The 24665-nt window shown below is 42.8% G+C and overlaps 2 protein-coding genes across 2 annotated transcripts in view; both read left to right on the top strand.

The window, feature by feature from the left end:
* The window catches only part of LOC140263367 (uncharacterized), a 182118-nt gene that overhangs the window by 3855 nt on the left and 153598 nt on the right, over positions 1–24665 (top strand). Inside the window, 3 exon segments of the mRNA XM_072358248.1 lie at positions 14950–15288; positions 16559–16897; positions 18183–18521. Coding sequence (XP_072214349.1) covers positions 14950–15288; positions 16559–16897; positions 18183–18521 — 1017 coding nt within the window.
* LOC140263361 (butyrophilin subfamily 1 member A1-like) lies at positions 18710–21363 on the top strand. Its single transcript, XM_072358241.1, has 3 exons — positions 18710–18754; positions 19516–19615; positions 20804–21363. The coding sequence occupies exons 1-3, from the start codon at positions 18710–18712 to the stop codon at positions 21361–21363; spliced, it is 705 nt and encodes a 234-aa protein (XP_072214342.1).

Raw genomic sequence — 24665 nt, 5'->3', positions numbered from 1 at the left:
TATTCTAGTAGGAAACCTGAAGCACGTGTGAGGGGTTTTGTAATGTTTCGGTGTCCTTCACTTTCCAAGCAGGGATGATTTCAGTTAGCAGAATAAAGGTGCCAAAGCTTCCTTCTTTTCTTTGGGTACTGTAGACCACTCCAGCCTTCCTTCAAATTACAATTGCATTCAGTTAAGCCTCTCCTTTCTGAATCTTAATGGAGTGTCTTTCTCAGATGTCAAGTCCCAGCAGTTCCATTCTCTCAGTAACCGTTCATCTCTTTTATATAATAATCTAAACTGTATTATTGGAATTGTTCTATATCAGGTTTGATGGGACTTGGAACAACTTGCAATAAGGTAAATATGTCCATTCCCATGGCATGGAATTTAAACTAGGCAGTCTTTAAAGGCCTTTTCCTGCTCAAACCATTCCAAGAGTCTATGAAACGAAAGCATGTAAAATCATAATAAGTGGGGAATGAAACACTATGTGATGGAAGCCCACAAGAAGCATCCAATGGAAGTTTTTGACAAATAAATAGTAATAGTTTTGGGAGAGTTAGGAAATAGAGATATTACACCAAAAAGGGGGAAAAAAGTACTTCTTTCATATTGTAAGGTCTGGTTAGGACCTATGAGTATCTGCATAAGTCCTAGTGTGAAAATTCTACCCTGTATTTCAGCGTAATCACAGTTTGAATAGAAATAAATAATTCCCTTTCTGATGTCCACGTCTTATGCTTCCTTTTGTCTCAAACATCCAAGGTGTTTACAGAATGACTGAAGTTGGGGATACTCAGAACAGGGAAGTCCATGAGCACTGCATGGGTGTCATGGGTTACCTAGATTTACCTGTGCCCGTGACAAGGGGCAGCTACTCTGTAGAGCCCCCAGCCAGAAAGGGAAGGTGAAAGAGGAATGGTTTAGGAGAACAGTGGTGGCAGTCTAAGGAGGAAAACTTATTTTACTAAAGATGATGTTGGAACACATGATAACACAATATAATATAATATGATTGAGGCTAATAAATCAAATGAAACAGAGAGGGAGAGTCCCGGAAAACCAAGAGGCCTACTGTGAACTCTAGGCAACACAGCTGGAACACTTCCCACTCTCCGAGAGTCCAAGAGAGAGAGAGAACTCCGGCCCGGGAGCGAGATTATATATGTCCTCTTTCTGTGACTTATCTCAGACCATGAAGTTCTCTGGGATACATAGTTTCCTTCTGAGAGCTGACTATTCGGGTTCTTAATGGTCCATACTGCACATGATGTTATGATGTGGAATACTGAAGCAACATTACAAAACCATAACACATGGTTTCACAGTAGAATGAAGGCTGTGCAAGGCTTTGGTCTCTGTGTGGCTGCAGCACTCTTTTGTTCCCTACAGTGCATTTGGTATAGATGGGAGAATGTTCTTATGATATTAGGACTCAAATATTGACTGGACTTCTTTCTCATTGGCATTTCTGCTGTGTCAAGATTTTAAGCAATGGACACTGAGAGCAAGCAGCCCAAGGTGTGGGATATTGCATGAAAGAGCAAACAGGAGACTGTGAGGTTTAAGTCTTGGCCTGAACCAGAAAGAAGGTGCAAATGAAATGTGATGTACGTAAAATGGCTTGGCTTGGAAAGGGTCTTAATGATCATCTATGTAGGTCAGTCTACGTAATGCCACCTATTTATTTCCATGGAAACTACAACAGCTACAAAGGACATGAGAGCACTTTGACAGAGCAAATTTGCAGCTATAAAACAGTATTTTTTCAGCATAGCCAGCATCATTAGCTTTGCATTTTTGCCAGCAACGAACGAGTGTCTTCATGCAGTGAAGGCATGATGTGATCCACTGCTACGTAGGCACTGTAGAAATGCATCTCCTGCTGAGCTCACGTCCACCATTTGCTCTTCATAAACATTCATCAGGTGCTGATAAACGTCAAAGGGTGCAATTTTTTTCTGCATGGAGGAATTCAATTGCTCACCTTCACCTCATGAGCGCTTCCATGTCAGATGCCATCTTGTCAGACCAATTCTCTGCTGCCATCTGTCACATGGCAACAAAAATTAATGGAGTAGTGTCAGGAACACTGCAGCCATCTTAGTTCCAGCATCCTCTGACAGGTTGCAAATGATGAATTCAATCAACTATTTCTGCAGTAAACTTTCTCCAAAAGTCTTTAGGATAAAAGCTGAATCAGAGACTTGTTCCCATGGGCAGAAAACAGTGTAAATTGGATGGTCTACCTCTTCATATGAAGAAAATAGTTCTGATAGATGGAAATTGTTGAAACTATTTTTGAGATGAATTCTTAAGACCCACCAGTGCTGAAATGGGAGAAACAACAATTAATGCAGAAAGGTAGTTCAAATATATATCCAGTCTTGTGGGATACCTCTATATGAATGAGATGTTTATCATTACAGTTGGCAGAGTCAATAGAAATGATAAGACACCACAAAAAAGCAAACAAACAAACATACAAACAAACAAAAAACCCCAAAACACAAAAACAATGAGAATGTGGGTGTCTGGTCAATAGAACGTCATTGGAGAATTGCAGCCTGGTGAACTACTCCAAAGCTGTGACCTGACAGCGATCCTATTTAACACTTCTGTTGACAAAACAAATCAGGTAAGTTCAGCACAAGGAAAGCAACAAAGAAAGAAAAACAGATGAAGAAGCACTTAAAGGTACAGAGCAGAAAGGAAGGAGCCCACAGGCTGCCATGAAAGTCTTACAAATGCAATATTTTGGAAACCTTAGTCAAACGTGCATCACAGTTCACAAAGAAATGAAATCTGTCTAGAATTAAAATCCCTAGAAAATATGGAACATATCATTGGGTGATGCAAACAGAAATTGCTCACCAACTAGTGACCAATGCCCAGCCAGGATCTGAGCAGCTCCGACCCTCCCAAGCCAAAACCCCCCAGTTTTATTGATCACTATCATGTTGTATGGTGTGAAATATCCCTTTGGCCAGTTTAGGTCAACTGTTCCTATTTCATGCCCTCCCAGCTCCATGTGTTTCCCCATCTCTTCACTGCAGGACAGTGAGAGAAGCTGAAATGTCTATGACACAATATAAGCTCTTCTCTGAAGCAACAAAAACATTGGTGTTATATCACCATTGTTCACATCCTATATCTAAAACACAGAACTGTATCAGCTACCATGAGCTCATGCTAGAGCTACTAGATACTAAACAAAAAGCACTCAACACACAGAAAGAAAAACTTGTTTTTTACATATTATAAGACATATAGTTTTATATAAATATATAAATATATGTGTAAAATATTAAATATATAATACATATATATCATATCATATATTATATTAATATGATATTTTATATTATATTAAACTCTAACCCTAAACATTATATATATATTATATTATTTATATTACATTTCTATATAATCTATAAAATAAATAATATAGAACTTCTTTACAGTGAGGGTGACAGAGCACTGGAACAGGCTGCCCAGGGTGGTGGTGGAGTCTCCTTTTCTGGAGATATTCAAGACCCACCTGGATGCCTACCTGTACAACGTGGTGTAGGGAGCCTTCTTTGGCAGGGGGGTTGGACTCGATGATCTCTAGAGGTCCCTTCCAACTCCTACAATTCTGTGATTCTGTGATTTTTTGAAATATATAAAATATCGTATATATAAAATATGCATAAAATATATAAAATACATATTTTATTATAAACATACATATACTTATTTAATCTTAATTATCTGTCACATTACAGTCATCTTGATTTCATTTTCCAACAAGTGAGAGGCCGCCTTTCTTTATCGTTTTCCTATTTGTACAGAAATTGCTCCTCCTACTTCAGCCCGTGGCTTGAGCCATTTTCTTTCTTCCTGGTCTCTTTTTGTCTACAACGTGTCTAGAGGCTGCCAATAGGTAAGAACACGAGACTTTTTAATGCTAGAAATGACACATAACAAATACAAGAAAATAATATAACTTAGATACTATTTTGGCTACATATGGTCCATTTACTACTTCACAAGTGAGGTGTTGGGATTGTAGTAATGATAAGGAGTAAAGTAGAGAATTCCTTAGTAATATTAAAGAGCTAGTATTTTATAACTAAGCCTCAGAATACTTATATAAATTAATCAGGTGTTGTTTTGAGACTTACACTGCAGTTTTAATTATTTCATTGAACTCTGGAAATGCATATAAACTTTGCAAAGACTTTGTAAATGCAAATGTGTAATCAGAATGTGGATCAACGTGCTTGTCTGTATATAGTTAACCGCTTTTAGCATGCAGCTGTGTACAACTTCAGTGCTTGGTGAAACATTGGGAATGCATTATTCTAACATGCTTTTTGGTTGATTAGTATTCTACGTGTTGTTGTAGTGGATATTTGCATTGTGTCCCTTTTCTCCTCTGTGCGTTTAAGTTGAAGACTGTGCTCTTATGAGCAAAGGGGTGTATCTCAAGTGCTTCCTTACAACATTCAGCTTTATTGCCCAAACGTATTTCTACTGCCGTTCAGCAATTCACTGATAACTTTCCATTGAAAGAGGACAAGAGTACAAAGTTATTGCAGTAAAGATAAGCTGCAGGTGCAAGAGAACCTTAGATAAAGGGAATGGGGTGTGCTGTGAAAGGGGGTGATGGGCTTAGTGAGACTACGTGAGGAGCGGTAAAAAAGGAGTGTCTGGTGGTAGTTAAATCATCACCGACATCTTGGTCTGAGAATCGTGCACCAGAACGTGACACACCATTGCAGAATCAATGTAGGTGAGGAAACATGAAGCACAGCTCGGTTCTGTAAATGAATCCAACAAAAGCAGGTGTTGCATTGCAGCCCATGTGTGGCACAAGAGCCCAGCAATGTAAGAACAAGGCTGGCAGAGAGCTTCAGTCTGTGTTCAAGGTCTGACGCAAGCTACCTGCAGCACAGGTCCAAGGTCTGTCAAGAAGGGAGACCTAGGAACAGGGCTGCAGTCCATGGCACAAGCTTGAATTTCCAAGAGCAGTGGGAAGAAAGCATGGCTGAAGGTGAGGGTACTCAGTGTCATTAAGGCTTCTTATTGCACTCAAGGCACTGACAGTGACAAAACTGAGAGCACCAACCTAATTCTTAGTGCCAAAAAGAACCGCAGTGATTATAGTATGCAGCCAGATGGATGGGTCTGTCTGTGCTCTCCATCTGGCTCATGGACTTCCTCCTAGGATAGTACAGAGCTGCAAGAATGCCCTCAGCAGAGACAAAAAAGACAGTCTGTAGTTTAGGCCAAACTAATATCGTCAGCAGCTGCAATGAGGGAAAAGCTCCATCTGTTCTAAAGGGCTGTATATTTTATTTGCACTGTTTAGAAGCAAAAAAGTATTTCCTGCTTGAAACTGCAAAACTTTGGCCTCAGGAGATATAGTTGTTTTGTAGAGCAGTTCTGTAGCTGTGAAGCTCATCCTTGACAAAGGTAAAGTCTCCTTCAGGTGGCCTAAATTCTTTGCCATTCATACAACATGGAACATTCAACAATATTTCATCACAATTGAAACCTTCCTAAATCCTTGGTGAAGCCCATGGTGTGATCTGAGGTTTAGTAAGAATAATGTAATAATGTAGCAATTCGCCTGGTTAGAAATACATCCACAGGAAGCTCAACTCAATGGCAAGATTTTTCCATCCTGTTTTGTTCTTGTCTATTGCTTCTTTATTGTCTGTTGGAAGATGGTAGAACTGAGGAGAGGGGAAAGGCCAAAACGAGTCTTAAGGGATTTCCTCTATTCAGCCTCTGCTCAAACCACACCTATTGCACTTTGGATGAATATCAGCAGAAGGCGTACTGAATATTTCCCACTCTACATTCTAAAGAGCAAAGAAGACCTCAATTCCTTGCTAAAGAATGTGATTTTATTTTAGGAATATCCATTTGGTTATGTTTTGTTCCTCTCAGGATTCCCCCCTTTTTTTTCTCATAGCAGGTCAGCCATTCCCAGGAGGATTATAAACAACTTACCCAACGTGACATTTTTGGAAGTGTTTTCAAGTGTGTGCCCAAGAATGATCAGAGTTTTCCTGTTCTTGAGTGTTCCATTATGTTTTTTAATTAGAAGACGGTTTACAGGTAAGAGAAAAATGTATTATATGCAGTGATTCAATTTAGCTGTAGAATATAAGAATGATAAGTAAGATTAGTAGCAAGCAATGAAGTGAAGAAAGCTGAATCCATGGAGTAGGCTGGAACTGAGTTCTAGTTCCAGTTTCTCTCAACCACACCTTTCCTCTAAGCAATCAAAGAAGGAAAAAAAAAGATAAGAAGAGAAAAACACTTTCTGTTTTCCATCATTAGCATATAATAGACAGTGTGAATAAGCTAAATATCTCTATTGTGTACTATCTTAGTTGCTGATCACTAGAGGATTGTTGTCCAGGGTGAAAAGCCCTTTGGAGAGAGACAATTACCTAAATCTAACTCTAGTCTAGGTATATGCTTCGAGGAGATTGCCTTCATCTCTGTTTGTGTCGCCCTTACGGTATTTGTTTCAAACCCATGCCTGGTTCTTTCTAGTCAGGAATGGGCTTCAGTTTAAACCCCTGATTTGAACCATGTTAAAACTTGCTGTGATGAAGTTTTTGAGGTGGGTCTCCAAATGACTCTTTAAAGGGAAAAGGAAAGATCAAAATAATGACTGCTACTGTTCCAGCTCCATTTTGCTTGACAACACACAGTTCTGATGTATTCACCAGGAAAAGGCCAAGAGCAACCTCCTATACCAAACCAAAGTTCTGCTCATTACTTTGACACAACTTCTTAGTGCACTGTTCAGCATCAGCTGTCCTAAGATATCACACTGTACTTCACATCATATTCCCATTTTCTGATGGAATAAATGTACCGTTGATCCTGTCTGATAGATTCAAGAGCAGGGCCTGGGACAACACTGGCCATCTCAAATGATGGGAGACACTCCAGTCCTTCTCCAGGTTCTTAGGGGGTAAACATAAGTGTGCTGTTATATCACACAGATGAAAAAGGCAGTCAGTCTCTCACAGGCCACACAGCCAGAATGAGCAAAGAACAAAAACCTGTACAGGTTGCTTTCAGGGTGTGAAGATTGTTGCTCAGATCTTTGAACCTCATGTTAGTAATTTACTCGCTGGTCACTGTGCTTTCTATTATAATCCTCCCATTTTCTCCTATTTTTTTGTGCGAAGAAAAAATCCTGTCCCAAATGCCTGTGTTCTCCAGGATTATCTAAGAGGACTGATGTGTAAAAGCTGTAAAGGTGGAAATTCTGATGTGTACATGTGGTTTAAGGACCTGGTAACATTAAATCAAGACTGCCCCTATCATTGAAGGGGACTGAAGAATTCTAGCCTAGAGAGAACACTTTTGTTTTGGATTAACATAATGTCGAGACTTCTGTCTCATTGTTCCATCAGTAGAACTGTTATATTTGCAGAGAAAAACAGTGCTCCCACTTTTTCCTTGCAGGTGAAGATCCTATCACCATCATCATTGATCCTTCAGTTGCCCTTGTTGGTGAGCAAGTGACCTTGTCTTGCCAGCTGACACCCAGAATCCCCTCCAACACAAGTGTGCTTTGGTACAAAGAGGAAAAGGGAAGAGATGCTCCACTCTGCTCTTCCTCCAGCCTGGATGGGGAGGTGAAGCAGTGCCAGGATGAAGAACAGTGCAGGATTGAGGCACGCTGGGAGAGAAGAAGACTTCTCCTGATTATCCAAAAAGTGCAAATATCTGACAGGGGGGTGTACATTTGTGCTGTGAGTGGCAACGCTGTCTCCCAGGAGGCTGCGGCTCACCTTGATGTTATAGGTAAGCAGAAAGACTGTTATGACCATACTTAGTTCAGTTCCTATCAGAACTCTTTTACTCTGCCTATTCATTGCTCAGCAGTTGAAATCTTTCCCATAGGGAATGAAGGCAAGACTTATGCTGGAAAATCTTGCTTCGTTTCTGACTGTCTAAGGGTTGGGTACAGAAAGGGTGAGGTGTTGTGGCTTGATGTGGGAAAACACTGCAACAGGGAACAACTTTATGATGCTGAGTATTCCTGTATCAGTACTGATAGGTTTTTGTGTTCTGGGATAATGAACATTCAACTTCTGCACGTGGGACAGTTTGACTTGGTAAACTGAAAAACAATTAATCAGAGCCACTAGGAAGGGTATTTACGAATAGGCAGTGAACATATTCATCTGCCAAGGGCCCCTATTCTCAGTTCATTAGAAATCCTCCAATGTAGGAGAACTATCCCACTTGCAAACCTTGAAATACTTCCCTTTCCTTCCACTATCACTTTCCCTTCTTCCTTCCTTCCTTCCTTCCTTCCTTCCTTCCTTCCTTCCTTCCTTCCTTCCTTCCTTCCTTCCTTCCTTCCTTCCTTCCTTCCTTCCTTCCTTCCTTCCTTCCTTCCTTCCTTCCTTCCTTCCTTCCTTCCTTCCTTCCTTCCTTCCTTCCTTCCTTCCTTCCTTCCTTCCTTCCTTCCTTCCTTCCTTCCTTCCTTCCTTCCTTCCTTCCTTCCTTCCTTCCTTCCTTCCTTCCTTCCTTCCTTCCTTCCTTCCTTCCTTCCTTCCTTCCTTCCTTCCTTCCTTCCTTCCTTCCTTCCTTCTTCTCCTTCTTCTCCTTCTTCTCCTTCCTCTCCTTCCTCTCCTTCCACCCCTCTTCTCTCCTTCATTCCTCCTTTCTTTCTTTCTTCCTTTCTTTCCTTCTTTCCTTCTTTCTTTCCTGCTTTCTTTCCTTCCCTGAAAGATATTAGAGAAACCAGAAGAGCTGTTTGGATCTGTTCTCTATTTGACCATTTCAAGTATCATTTTGCAGCCTAAGATCCCTTGGAGGAAAGCATGGGTTTAAGCTGGTGGATTGTGTTAGGAGAAATATTTTGTATCCCAGAGCTTATGCACTGACTGAAATTGCTTTTGCTCTTTTTCAGGAAATAACCGTGCAGGAGAAGGTAAGTCTGTACAGTCTCTGTGCAGAGTATGTACTAACAAAATAATGTATAGTTAAATAGTATATAGTGTATAGTAAATAGTATATAGAAAGCTCTGGTGAGGTGCACTGCGGACAGCCACCACCTTCTGACTTGACAACTAATAGGAAATCCCATCTAGATCTTGCTCAACAGTCAGGTATGTAGCAATTAATGATTATTCATTACTGGTTTTCCACACTGGAAATGAAGAGGTAGGCAGAAGAAGTTCTTGGGTGAACGAAAGGGACTTCAGGGCTCTGGGAAGACTTCTGAAGGGATCAGAAGAGCAAGTATTGTTTTCTTGTGTCCTCTCAGTTGGTGACACTGGGATCTACACAAAAGGAGGAGGGTGGACACACTGACTGTATGGCTTTGCAAATGGTGTCATACTAAAGGCTTTGGGTACTATGGCTTGGGACGCAGCCTTGAGAAGGGGGGAATGCTGATGGCAGACAGGAGCCAACAGACAAGAAGGGCCATAAATATTCTTGGAACAAGATGTTTGGACTGGTTAGCAGGTCTTCAAACTAGATATAGGGGAAAGGGGTGTATTATGTGACAGTGAAGCGTGTGGGAACACTGTCATCTTGGGAGGAGGTAAGGGAAAACTCCAGACTTATCTTGGAGGTAACAGGGAGGGCTCGTCTGAGAAAGCAATGAGGTCAATAGCTAAGCTGAAGTGCCTCTATACCAATGTGCACAGCATGGGAAATAAGCAGGAGGAGTTAGAAACCATGGTGCAATTGGGAAAGTACGACCTAATTGCTGTCATGGAAACACGGTGGGGTAAATCCCATGAGGGAGGTGATTGTCCCCTCTAATTGGCTCTTGTGAGGCCCCATCTGCAGTGCTGCATCCAGGCCTGGAACCCCCAGTACAGGAAGGATGTGGAGCTCATGTAATTGGTCCAGAGGAGGCCATTAAGATGCTCAGAGGGCTGGAGGGCTATAAGGAAAGGTGGAGGGAACTGGAGTTTGCTTATCTTGGAGAAGAGAAAGCTCTGGGGAGACCTCATTGTGTCCTTCCAGTACTTGAAGGGAGCGTAAAAACAGGAGGAGAATGGCTGTTTACGAGGGTGGAGAGTGATAGGACAAGGGAGATATCTACATTATATTGCAAGAGATTATTTGTCTTTTTCTATTTTAATTGCTTTTTCTCCCTTTTCCAGAAAATCATAACTGGCTCTGGATACTTTATCTCTTTTGCCTGATTGTTGCAATAGGTAAGCTATTACTCTATGCCAGAGCCCCCAGTTTACAATTCATAGCAGAGAACTTCCAATATCCTTCTCACCCGGAATTTCCAAACTTTTATTGTCCTCCCAAGTGCCACAGACATACTATGATGGAGATAACTCATTCTTTCCAAGAAACTCACAGCTCTGTATTCCTTCAAAAGAACCTTTTTTTTTTTTTTTTTTTTTTTAATGAATTCACTCAAGAGTGGCTTCACACTTCTGAATGTACCCCAAAGATCTTCAAAATCAGCATCTTCCCTCATATTCACCGAAAAATACTCTCCTTTGCCTTTCCAGACCTTTTTGTTTCTAGCACCCAGGCATTCTGAAGTTGGTTTTCTCAAATGAATGTACCTTTTTCATTGTCTCATCTTTCCTTTTCATATCCTTTACTTATTCTTTTCTGGCTTAGTAATGAACTGCAGAACTTTCCCTTGGTTAGGAAAGGTCCTTATGAGTGTCAGATATCATAAAACAAAGAAGGAAAGGAACAGTACAGTGGGTGGATTGATTTACTATGAGTATGTAGGACATACGTTTATTTGGTGGACCAAAGTGAGAGCTCAGAATGGTTTCCCTCATCTCTGAGGTAATGCTGTTCTCTTGCCATGGTATGTATTTTATGCTACTTTCATGCATTTCATTTTAGCACACAGTGAGAGAAAAATCAGTGTGTGTGTTGATGGTGTAAAAACAAAGAATGGCTACGTTCCATGGTTCCACAGTAGAATGAAAATTGTGCAATGTTTTGGTCTCTGTGTGGCCCCAGCACAGGATGTTCTTGTAATATTAGGACTCAAATTTTGACTGGACTTCTTTCTCAATGGCATTTCTGCTGTGTCAAGATTTTAAGCATTGGATACTGAGAGCAAGCAGACCAAGGTATGGGATATACCATGAAAGAGCGAACAGGAGACTGTGAGGTTTAATTCTTGTCCTGAACCAGAAAAAAGGGGAAAAAGAAATGTGATGTAGGTGATAACGCAAAGCCATTGTGCATAGGAAAGCCCTGATGAAGTGAGGGGTTGGTGGAGGATGAGAGTGCCATGATGAAGGCATCATATCCCTTTCCATAGCGTTATAGGGGATGGGCTGCTAAGAAAGCTCTCCTCATCCCTCTCACAAATATCCATGTCAATTTTACAGAGGACCTCCGGGCACAAAGAAGAGCAGCAAAGGAAGACAGAGAGAAAGGTGAGTACATCCAGGGTAGGGCCTCAATGCCTCTATACAAGAGGGTTCTCTTGAATAATGAAGTTCTATACCTTCATTGTGAGTGTGCTTTGTTGAAGGATTCTCATATTTTTTTCCCAAGTCTTTCTGGAGGATGTGGTGCTAAGCAACATTTCCTTCCTTTCCTCCTTTCTTCTTGCAGAGTCTCTGAAGAAGGAGACTGGTGAGTGGAGCTGCCTCACTACTGGCTACCCATGACACTGCTGGGCAGGTTGTTGGGTTGTGTGTTTCTGTTGGAGGCTGTAATGAGTTTGGTGGAGGCTTTGGAGCAGATAACAGTGATCCTCTTTTTCAGAGCAACTGCTGGCACAAAGAAGAGCAGAGGAAGATGCAGTGAAAGGTATGTACATGAAGGACAGTGCCCCTTGCCTCTGTGCACGAGCAATAACCAGCATAATGTAATGTTGGTGTAGTGTCAGTGTGCCTTGCAGAAGGCTTCCCACATATTTCTCAAGTCATTCTGGAGGATGGGGTGCTAGCAACATTTCCTTTCTTTCCTCCTTTCTTCTTGCAGAGGCCCTGAAGAGGAAGATAGGTGAGTAGAGCTGCCTCACTGTCGTGGGTTAACCTAAAATCTACCTGCACCCGTGACAGGGGGGCAGTTGACCTGGAATGGGCCGCTAGCCCAAAAGGAAAAAAAACAGCTGCAACGACCTAAGGAGGCACACTTATTTACTAAATGCTATATCGGAATACAGAATAACACAATATAATACAATATAATTGGAATTAAGGCTAACGAATCAAGTAAAATAGGAGAGAGTGAGTCCCGAAACTGAGAGGCCTACTGTAACTCTAGGCAAAATGGCTGGAACGCTTCCACACACTCCCCCATGGCTGGCGGGATCCAAGAGAGCGAGTCCAGCACTGAAGTGAGATTATATAGAGTCCTTGTCATATGACTGACCGTGGTGTTCCCTGGGACATTCAGTCTTCTTCTGTGAGCAGCACATTTGTCAAAATTATCCCTGCTCTACATGATGTCATGATGTGGAATACTGATAGCAAAATTACAAAACTGCAAAACCATGACACTCACTGCTGGCTACCCATGCCACTGCTAGGCAGGCTGTAGGGATGTGTGGTTGTGTTGGAGGCTGTAATGAGTTTGGTGGAGACTTTGGAGCAGATAAGAGTGATCCTCTTTTTCAGAGCAACCGCTGGCACAAAGAAGAGAAGAGGAAGATGCAGAGAAAGGTATGTACATGAAAGACAGTGCCCCAGTGCCTCTGTGCATGAGCAATAACCAGCATAATGTAATATTGCTGTAGGGTCAGTGTGCCTGAAGAATAAGTGGAGGGTGGTTATGCAGAAGAGCTCAGTGCAGTGCTATGAAGCAATAGGTCTTGGAGTGGCCAGGCTGATCCTTTCTTAACAGCAGGACCCAACCACACTGCTCCTCAGCCAACTGCATGTGGGCAGTAGAGTGAGCAAAGTGATTCTTCCCCTCCGCTCTGCCCTGGTGAGCCCACATTTGGAGTTCTGTGTCCAGTTCTAATAAGACAATGCCTCAAAGGACAAGAAAAAAAAGAATTATAGGAAGTTCCACACAAATATAATCACTAACTTCTTTAAATTGAGAGCTTTTTACAGTGTTCCAGTGGGGACTGAAACAAGCTGCCCAGAGGTAGTGGAGTCTTCCTTTTTGGAGATATTCAAGATGCTTCTGGACACCTTCCTGCATGACCTACTGTAGGGAACCTGCTTTAGCAATGGGGTTGGACTCAATGAGCCCTAGAAGTCCCTTCCAACCCCTGCAATTCTGTGACTCTTTGTTCCATGAATCATAGAATCATAGAATCAGTCACCAAGGTTGGAAAAGACCTACAAGATCATCCAGTCCAACCGTTCACCTATTACCAATAGCTTCCACCAAACCCTGTCCCTCAGCACAACATCCCATAATAATAGAAACACCATAGAGTCCCATAGAGTTCCATAGAGCCCCATATAGAATCATAGAATCACCATGGTTGGAAAAGACCTACAAGATCATCCAGCCCAACCATTCACCTATTACCAATAGCTCCCACTAAATCACGTCCATCAGCACAACATCCATGGTGCGTTGAGTGATCCTCAGGGAAGGAACATTAATTACCAGGAAGCCCCAAGTGGAAGGACCTGTTGTCAGGTCCTTTCTTCTCAGCAAATACTTCCGGGCTGATATCATAGTGACTCCGTTCTGAAGGAAACTGAGGGCCCTGCTTGTCTACTGGACACTACTCACAGGGAAGTCTGTTGTCTCCTTGGGACGTTGGTCAGGGAAGTTATTAGGAAGCTCCCTTGTCTCACAAAGCCCTCTGATTATTGCCCACTTCTTGTAGTTCAAGTAGGCAGCAATGAGGTCATGGGTAGAAGCCCAAGAGCTACCAAGAGGAACTTCAGGTGGTTGGGGCAGCTAGTTGGTGGTGTGGGTGCCCAGGTGGTGTTTTGTTCAGTTGGGAAAGATACTGAGAAACAGAGAAAAACCCATGAGATCAACATGTGGCATAGAGGTTGGGGTTTTTTGAGAGTGTTTTTTTTTTTGTTTGTTTGTTTGTGTTTTTTTTTTTTTTTTTTTTTTTTTGAGGAGTTTTGCTTTCTTTTTATTATCATTCATCACTATGTCTGCTGGTGACAGATGGAGTACAATAGTGGCAATAGGGGAAAAGGATTCTATCACAGGAGTTGTTGGGGCTTGTTGAGGGGGCTTTAAACTAGATTTGAAGGGAGAAAGGGATAAAGCCGTGCTCCGTAGAAATGAGGCTAAGAGAAGCATTCCAGGGACAGGAGTGAAAACTGTATCCAGCTGAACTGCCTCTTCATCAATGCCATGGGCAACAAATAGGAGGAGCTGAAAGCTACGGTGTAACAGGATAACCATGACATAGTTGCCAACACCGCCAAGTAGTGGGATCATTCTTATGACTCGAGTGCTGAAATGGAGGACTAAAAGTGCTTTAAAAGGGATAGGAAAGGATGGAGGGGCAATGGATGGCTCTCTATGTTAGAGAAGGTGTACAAGTCATGTGAGGAGTGGCAGAGGGAGCTGGGACTGTTCAGGCTGCAGCAGGAGGCTCAGAGAAAAACTCATAGCCCTCTATAAACACATCACAGGAGGCTGTGGTGAGGTGTGTGTTGGCCAGGCATCTAGCAATAGGACAAGAAGTGATGGCCTTAAGCTGTGCAGGAGGAGGTTCAGGATGGACATTATAAATATTTTCTTTTCAGAAAGTCTGCCTTTCCTGACCAGAAAAAGTAGTGGAGTCACTGTCCATAGAGGTGTTCAAAAATATAGTAGATGAGTCACTGAGGGATGTGTTTTAGTGGCCATAAGCGACGACTTAACAGTGGTATTATTCCAATGACTGTATGTGTTATTCCTTAAAGAAGTTCAACGTATTTACATATTCCGTAGAGGACAGGCTTCATTGTATTTCCTCTTTCCTATAACTTTCCTATGAACATAAGATGCCATGCCCCAGAAACAGAGGCAATTTTATTTTCCAGGGATTCCTCTCTTTCTTCACAGGAAGGACAGTGGAGATGAGCACCTCAAAGGTTGTGGAATCCATGCGGGAGGAAATGGAGAAGATTCTGAATGAAAAACTGGCTGCGTTGCAGAGCCAAATAGAAATGACCCAGCAAGCAATCCCAGCCATGAAGGAACAGAAAAAAACCCAGACTTCCCTTCAAAAGATCTCTGATAATATTCAAGCCTTGCAGAAAGGTTTGGAGGACATGCAGATGTCCACAAAGAAAGACCTTCAGATGCTCAGAGAAGACCTGGAGGAAAGAGTAGCAAAAGCACTGAATGCACCTGAGAGGTCTGAGCCTAAAGAGAATCTGTTGGGGGTGGAGAACCAGGCAGGTGAGCATGGCAACCTCTAGGCAGGCCTTCATCTCCCTGTGTTGTAATTCCTAAGGGCAGCTCAGGAGCTCAAAACTCTCACTCTCCTATAATGAGATGGGAGAGAGAACTGGAATGATAAAGGACGGAAAACATTGTGTTTGAGAGAAGGGAATTTAACAGGTGAGGTGAAAAGCAGGTACACAAGAAAACGCAAATCAGGAATTCATTGACTAATTCCCACAATTTTCAAGTGTTTCTAGGAAAGCGAGTCTAAATTGCGGATAGTTTCACTGCAAGCAGGCAAACACCATATAATCATCATGCCACCAGAAATGTCTTTGCTGATGTTTTTAGCACTACTCAGTAGAGCTTAAACATCTCTTCACTATTAGTGATATTTTCATCACAGATTTCGTACATAGAACCATATGAGACTCCTTGAGGAAAGTGAATGATATGCCAGTCTTATCATGGACTACATATCTAAATTCAAAGGCTTGATATAGTAAGTGAGCCCAAAGCATTTCCTCAGGCGTTACAGAGGACTTGCAAGCCCCTTTCTTGTTTGCCATTTCACTGAGAAGTAGCCATGCAGATGGGAAGGCTGCAGGTGATTACAGGACTTCTTTCCTCCTCTTGGAAGGCAGAGAGTGTCTGAGGAGCTCTCAATGCTCCTTACATGCAGCGAAGGTCCCTGCTGGGCTCTAGCATCTGCAGTCTGTTCAACCTGCTACAGTCTCTCCCTTTCACCACTCATACTGCTAATCAATGAAGAGCCTTCTATGGCACAGTGCACAGACTGTGGCTTGAAGAGATGGTTTAGGACAATTCCTGCATCCTGTCCTGCCCTGACAGACTCTGAAAAGCCTTCAGGCAGAATCTCACAGCCTCTGCCCTTTCCGCATCCCTCTGGCACTCAATCAATCCAAATCAATGCAGGGGAGGTGGAATTTTGTTCTTTCGTCTGTTGTCTTCCATTCAGAGCTGGAGTGTTTTGAACCATGAGGAAGGATTACCTTCCTTAAGCAATACACAGGAGAGACAGAAGGGACTATGTAGCTCAGGAAATCGATTTCCCCTCTTCTTCTTCTCTGGATAAGGAACAGAAAATAAGACCTGAAATGGATTTCTCTCTATACATCCATGCTATCTACAGTGTCCCCTTCCAACTGAAAAAGCTTCTGAGGGCCATATTTTATGCTTCATCACACTCTAGGGAATGTCCACTTAGGAACTAAAAGATGATGAGAGGCAGTGTTATTTTCCAGTGAATCCTCTTTCTTCACAGGAAGGACAGTGGAGATGAGCACCTCAAAGATCATGGAATCCATGCGGGAGGAAATGGAGAAGATTCTGAGTGAAAAACTGGCTGTGTTGCAGAGACAAATAGAAATGACCCAGCAAGAAATCCCAGCCATGAAGGAACAGAAAAAAACCCAGACTTCCCTTCAAAAGATCTCTGATAATATTCAAGCCTTGCAGAAAGGTTTGGAGGACATGCAGATGTCCACAAAGAAAGACCTTCAGATGCTCAGAGAAGACCTGGAGGAAATAGTACAAAAAGCATGGAGTGCAACTGAGAGGTCTGAGCCTAAAGAGAGTCTGTTGGAGGTGGAGAACCCGGCAGGTGAGCATGGCAAGCCCCGGGCAGGACTTCATCTCCCTGTGTTTTAACTCCTAAGGGCAGCTCGGGAGAGCAAAACACTCACTCAGTCTCCTCTAATGAGATGGGAGGGAGAACTGGAATGGTAAAGGAGAGAAAACATAATGTTTGAGAACAGGGAATTTAACAGTCAAGGTGAAAAGCAGGTACACAAGAAAACGGAAATGAGGAATTCATTGACTACTTCCCACTGTCCAACAGATTTCAGGTGTTTCCAGGAAAGCGGGTCTGAATTGTGTATAATGTAAATGCAATCAGGCAAACACCATATAATCATCATGCCACCAGAAAGATCCTTACTGATGTTTAAGCAAGACTCAGAAGGGTTTAAAAATCTCTTTGCAATTAGAGTTATTTTCATCACAGATATTGTGCATAGAACCATGTGAGACTCCTTGAGGAAAGTGAATGACATGCCAGTCATATCAAGGGCTATATATATAAATTAAAAAGGCTTGATACAATAAGTGATACCAAAGCATTTCCTCAGGTGTTAGAGAGGACTTGCAAGCCCCTTTCTTGTGTGCCATTTCACAGAGAAGTAGCCATGCAGATGGGAAGACTGCAGGTAATAACAAGCCTTCTTTCCTCCTCTTGGAAGGCAGAGGGTGCCTGAGGGGCTCTCAGTGCTCCTTACACACTGTGAAGGACCCTGCTGGGCTCTAGCATCTGCAGCCTGTTCAACCTGCTACAGTTTCTCCCTTTCACTACTCAGACTGTTGTTCAGTAAAGAGCCTTCTATCGCACAGTACACAGACTGTGACTTGAAGAGATGGTTTAGGGCAATTCCTGCATCCCGTCCTGCCCTGACAGACTCTGCAAAGCCTTCAGGCAGAATCTCAAGGCCTCTGCACTTTCCCCATCCCTCTGGCACTCAATCCAAATCAATGCAGTGGAGATGGCATTTTGTTCCCCCATCTGTTGTCTTCCACTCAGAGTTGGTGCGCCTTGGACCATGGCGAAGGATTTCCTTCCTTTAGCAATACACAGGAGAGACAGAAGGGTCTAGGTAGCTCAGGAACTCGGTTTCCCCTCTTCTTCTCCACTGGATAAGGAACAGAAAATAAGACCTGATAAGGATTCCTCTCTCTGTATACATTCATGCAACCAACAGTGTCCCCTTTCAGTTGAAAAGAGCTTCTGAGGGCCATATTTTATGCTTCATCATATTCTAGGGAATGTCCACTTAGGAACTAAAAGATGCTGAGAGGCAGTGTTATTTTCCAGTGATTCCTCTCTTTCTTCACAGGAAGGACAGTGGAGATGAGCACCTCAAAGGTCGTGGAATCCATGCGGGAGAAAGTAGAGAAGATTCTGAATGAAATACTGGCTGCGTTGCAGAGACAACTGGAAATGACCCAGCAAGCAATCCCACCCATGAAGGAACTGAACAACACCTGGACCTCCCTTCAAAAGATCTCTGATAATATTCAGTCCTTGCAGAAAGGTTTGGAGGACATGCAGATGTCAACAAAGAAAGACCTTCAGATGCTCAGAGAAGACCTGGAGGAAAGAGTAGCAAAAGCACTGAATACAGCCAAGAGGTCTGAGTCTAAAGAGAGTCTGTTGGATGAGGAGAACCAGGCAGGTGAGCATGGCAACCCCTAGGCAGGCCATCATCTCCCTTTGTTATAACTCCTAAGGGCAGCTCAGCAGCTCACAGTCCCTCAATCTCCTCTAATGAGACTGTAAATGAGAGAAAACATCATGTTTGAGAGAAGGGAATTTCATCGCTGTAAGGGATGTTTTCCGTTTTTTGTCCGTGGTCTTGCCAAGATGCCAAAGATCATCTCCATTTTGAAGAACAGTGGAGTGACTTGGGTCAGTACAACTTGGGGCAAAAGACAGAGAGGGGATCTGATAAATGTTAATAAATAGGACAAGGAATGGGGGAGACAAATGGATGAGGCCAGGCTCTTCTTGATGGTGTGTATTGACTGGGCAAGAAGTAATAGCCTAAAACTTGAACATACAAAGTTCCAAACTACCATGCAGAACAAGTTCTTTATGGTCAGGATGATGGAGCACTGGAACAGGATACCCAGAGACATTGTGTCTCCTGCTGCAGAGATATTCTAGACCCTTCTGGTCCTCTGTAACCTGTTTTGGTTTGGCATGGGGTGGACTTCATGACCTCTAGAGGTCCCTTCCAAGCCCCATGATCGGGTGATCATGTTATTTATGTATTTCTCCTTTCTGGACTTAAGTTCATTGAGTACTGAATGGGAGACAAACTGAGATAACTGCAAATCCATGCCCTTTGTTCTCTACCTGTTCCTTCCACAGAACCACTATGACCCTGTCTTTCTTGCCTTTTAGTTATTACTACTTTGAATTTAAGTTTGGTTACAGTTTTCCTTCTGGAACAGCAATCATCCCAGTGGCCTGAGACTTAGCCTCCTGTGGTGGCTGGCACAATGGCATTTAATATGCTCACCAAACTACAGGACTAACATGTCACTGTAGGAGAACACTGGACTTCTGGTCAACAGCACACATTATGTCCTATTGTACTTGAGACCATCATACCTTGAGAAATCTGCTTACTGTCTGCTTTGATTTTTCTTTTTTCCTCCCCACAGGATTTTTCAAAATGCAACACAACAAAGGTAAGCAAAAAGGAGATGATGGACATGAATTCTCAGAGCCTGACTGCACCTCAGAAATACAAAGCCAGCCCAGGTGCAGAGCTGTATGGAAGACAACACACTCAGAGGAAGGAATGTTTGATAACCTTTTTCTTTCTTGTGCATTGCCAAAAAGTTTGATGTGTGCTCAGCAGGAGGCATCTTAGCTGTGTGTAGCCAGGAGTGCTTGCATTGACCACTTCAGCCTCTATGACACGCTCCTCTCTTTGCCCTCATTGGAGTATGAGGAGACCAGTTCATAATGTTATGCCTTGCTAGAGGCGTGTCCACTGTTCATAATGCACAGAAGATACCTGGGTATAATGAGGGAAGAAGAATTTCTTTTTTATTGCGCCAGTGAAAATCATTTTTTCTATTCTAACCCACACTATAAAAACATCTGAGTGTGGCCAAGAGAAATCCAAATATGGGAGAAGAGGTGTATTTGAGCCCATAAAGTCTTCCTTGACGCTGAATGCTTTCTTCAAATGAATCCGGTTAGAGTGCCTTGAGTGGACATCGTAGTCTCAGTAGCAGACCAATTATCATAGAATCATAGACTCACCAAGGAAAAAAAGACCTCTAAGATCATCCAGTCCATCATATCACCAATATTTTCCACTAAACCACGTCCCTCACTACAACATCTAAATGCTACTCTAATGCCTCCAGGGTCAGTGGCTCTACCACCTCCCTGGGCAGCCTGTTTCATCACCCTTTTTCAGAGGAGATGTTCATAGGATCAAACCTGAATCTCCCTTGGCACAACTTGAGGCCATTCCCACTAGTCCTATTGATAGTTTCAGGTAGCTGTAGAGAGAGAGAAATTCTTCCCTGAGCCATCTCCAGATAAATAATTCCAATTCCCTCAATCACTCCTCTTAAGACTTGTGTTCCAGACCCCTCACAACCTCATTGCTCTTCTATGGATGTGCTCCAGGTCTTTGATCTCTTTCTTGCAGTTGAGGGGCCCAAAACTGAACACAGTACACAGGTGTGTGTACTGAACTTCATCCCATTGGCCTCACACCAACAATCAGCCTGTCCAGATCCCTTGGTAGGGATCCAGGTGGTTACACACATACTACAAGTATGAAGGGACTGGGAGAGTGAGAATATAGAAGCAAAATGGGGGATTGGCTACCCAGTGCACCCTGAATAAAGGGAGAGTAAGTTATGAGTGAAAACAAAGTATAGAAGATTTGTGTTTGCTGCTACTTATGGCATGGTTTGATCATTGCAGTTGATGTCACCCTGAATGCTGACACGGCTCACCCCAGACTGGAAGTGTCTGAAGATGGGAAGAGTGTGAATGACACCGGTGTGATCAGAAAGGTACCCGACAGGGAGGAGAGATTTGATTCCCACCTTTTCGTGTTGGCAAAGGAAGGATACACATCTGGGAGACGCTACTGGGAAGTGGATGTTGGAAGGAGAAAAAACTGGATCTTGGGTGTTGCTTCTGAATCAGTGGCTCGTAAAGGGATTGTGGCCCTGTCCCCAAAGAATGGCTTCTGGGTTATAGCCTTAGCAGATGGGGAAGAGTATTGGGCCTACACAGATCCTTGGACTCGTTTGACTGTGAGAGGCAGACCGCAGAAGATTGGGATCTTCCTGAACATCTCTGCCAAAAAACTCTCATTTTATAATGTCAAAAAGAAAACTGATTTGTACACTTTTAACATTGGCCGTAGCGTGCAGGGAAGGAAGTTTGTTCCCTTCTTCTCAACAGGTTCTGGTGTTTCAGTGCTTGACACTGAGCCATTGAAAATCGTGCAAGGGTTTGATGATGATGATGACTGAATGTGTGATTAAAGACAGATTGTGAGATCAGATTGATACACTGTCCAAAAAATCCCTGACTTTGTGCTTCCCAGTGGAAAATGGCTAGGTTTCTGGGAGTTGATACCACAATTTTTCAGTGCTATTTGCTACCCCTGCCCTGAGACAGCAGAAAGAAGTCCTAGAGATCATGTTGATAAATAGAGTGTATCACTCAGTATCCATCGAGAGCCTTCAGTTATGTTAAAGACTCACGTGGGGAACTGAAATGTCTTTTCAGAGCAGGAGTTGTGAGATGTACCATTCATCTTGATTGCCCTGGCTATGTTTTTTTCCCCATCTCAGTCACACAGAACTGAATTCAGTATCCAGGAGATGTCCAAAAGCAGATCCCATCAGAGTCACATATCTAAATCTGAATCAGTCACATCATGCTCCTTTAGTTCAGTTCACACCTACCTTACATGCCAATTGAACTTTCTGGTCCTCTCCAGTGGCCTCAAAGCATGGCAAGGGTTAGTCAGTCATTCTTAAGAGTCTGAAAGGTCTCAGATTAAATTTTATTGATAGATACCAAACAAAGGAATACTGGGATTTTGCTATTTCCCGTACTAAATTCTTAACTCAACAGTCCAATGATCCTGTAAAAATGGTGTGGAACTCATTCCTATTGCCTTATTCTAGTAGGAAAACTGAAGCATGTGTGAGGGGTTTTGTAGTGTTTCAGTGTCCTTCACTTTCTAAGCAGTGATGATTTCAGTTCGCAGAATAAAGGTGCCAAAAACTTCCTTCTTCACTTTGGGTACTGTAGAACATTCCAGTCTTCCTTCTAACTACAATTGCATTCAGTTAAGGCTCTCCTTTCTGAATCTTCATGGAGAGTCTTTCTCCATGGATATCTATGGACTTTCTAAATCAGCTTAAGTAACTTCATTCTCAACCAGAACTGTTGTTTCACGTACCTGGCCTTCATTTATTGAGATGTAGCAAATTTGGGAGTTTGGAGAGAAAAAATGATGTTTTTTTCCCCATTAACAGACTAAGTTCATTTTCCAGTTGTTCAATTCAAGCTTTTAATAATTGATTCTTGTGCTCAGTAGTATTTGACCTGATTTCTGCCTGATTTAAGGCAGTTAATAGAGGCCACACCACTGTGGATGCGGCCAGTTGTCTTCCTTTAGTGGTCAACACATCCTTATAGATGCCTTGAAAATATTCAGCTAGGCAGAATGGAGAGATATTGTCCACCATTCATAATGGGCCCCATTGCTCAATGACTGAGGCAATTTGAAAATAGGGGGACCCATAAACCAGGGAATTTGTCCAGGGAGCATCTACCCTAAGGGGGTAACTAACGTTCTCCCCCTTGACTCAGATGTGTATTTGCCACAAGAAAGACATTACAGCCACAACCACAGGCTCCTGGCTGGCACACCAAATGTAAGGTGGAATGATACAAAGATGGTAACAGATATTCAAAGGTTATGTAAAAGGAAAAATTCACCGATATGGAAGCCTTTGCTGAGACAATCACCACCAGGAAGCAATCTCCCAGAGATGCTACCTTAGTGGTGGTCAGCCCTTAAATGAGGTCTAGAGGAGGTGGAGTCAAGCTCAACCCCTTCTGGGAGCACAGCTAATTTACTCTCACCTGTGCTCCCACAGCTGACCCAACACTTGCCTCAGCTGATTCATCAGAGGTACAGGCTGTGATTACCAATTTCCCATACAGGTATTCCACATCTTAACATGATTTTTGGTTATTCCATGTCACAACATCGTGTAGTGCAATGGGAGTTAAAGAGTTAATGCTCCAGGTCTGGGTACCTCTACTGGAAGGGAAGGACTACTGCTTTCCCCAGAAGTCTGTTTGCTGTTCTGTTATCATTTCCACGCAGGGGAGAGGTCACATTTTCTTATGATAAGAAGCTCGTACAAAAGAGAGCTGAAGATGCACCATCTAGACCTGCCACGACCATTTCTTTGTTGATAGTGAATACTTGTGGATGATTATATAGATGTTTTTCTGCCTTTATATATATATATATATCTTATATATATATGTGTGTGTGTGTGTGTGTGTGTGTTTATAAGATCAGATCAGGAGTACTGGACTTAACCTCCTTGCCTCCTCCATGTCTTGATTTCCATAGGAGGGGAGCATCCTTGTGTTGCAACTAGATGCAAAGGGTACTTTGGTGTTACAGAGAGGAAGAGTTGGATGCCCACTGCCTATAACCAACACTGAGCCTTATCTCAGCCACTGTCAGTTAGAAAAGGACTCCCCATCTTAAGTCTGTAGATCAAAGACAGTGAACTCCGAACAGTGGAACCGAAACGAAGACTGAAACATTAAAGATTAATGTGCGGCTCTGCCTGAAGGCCAAATGCTGTTTTATTGTTATATCAGTACTTTCTTGTCAAGATGTGTTATAAATGGAGGCTTTTTGTCCCTGGATCTTGGCAGATATCACTGAGAAAACCTGGTCTGAAATGGGGGTAACTTTGAAGTAGACCATGCCTATGAATACAGACATTCTTGGGTTTTCACTGGACTTGCCTCTTAATATTACCTCTCACAACTGCTTCTTCCTTGAAATATAATGCAGCAAGTACTGTGTACATGAGTTGATATTGATAGAAGAAGGGGGAATGGTTTCAATGGTCTCAAATGGTTTTAGGACAAGGGAAGATTTAGATTGGATATTAGGAGGAAATTTTTCACCCAGAATGTGGTGACACAATGGAACACATTCCCCAAGGTGGTTGTGGATGCCCCATCCCTGGAAGCATTCACGTCCAGGCTGGATGTGGCTCTGGGCAGACTGGTCTGCTGGTTGGTGACCCTGCATATAGCATGGTGGTTGGAACTGGATGATCATTGTGGTCCCTTTCAACCCAGGCCAACCTATGATTCTATGAAATGTTTTTAGCTGCCTTAGAAACAAAACTGAATTTACTTCAAGAAGGAGTGAAGAGAGGAAAGAGGAAGAAAAGTGCTACCCTTGGCGGAGGAGAACCGTGTAAGGGAGTGCTCAAAAGTAATCAGACATACACAAGTCCACGGAGCCCAATGGGCTGTATTCACCAGCTCTGAAGGAGCTGGCTGATGTCATTGAAAGGCTTCCATTGAGCTTTGGAAGCTCGTAGTGGTTTGGAGAGAAGGAAGAGAGCAAACAACCACTCCAAGAAAGGCAGTAGGAAGACTCAAGTAACTACAGGCCAGTTTCATCACAGTCTCTGGGAAGGAGCTGGAGAACACTCTCCAAACAAAACAGGAATGTGATAAAGTACAGTCATCATGGCTCCGTGAAGGGCAAATC

Source organism: Excalfactoria chinensis, chromosome 29, assembly GCF_039878825.1.
Source record: "Excalfactoria chinensis isolate bCotChi1 chromosome 29, bCotChi1.hap2, whole genome shotgun sequence".
Lineage (NCBI taxonomy): Eukaryota > Metazoa > Chordata > Aves > Galliformes > Phasianidae > Excalfactoria > Excalfactoria chinensis.
Note: the sequence above shows the minus strand (reverse complement) of the source record. Positions and strands in the feature narration are given on the sequence as shown.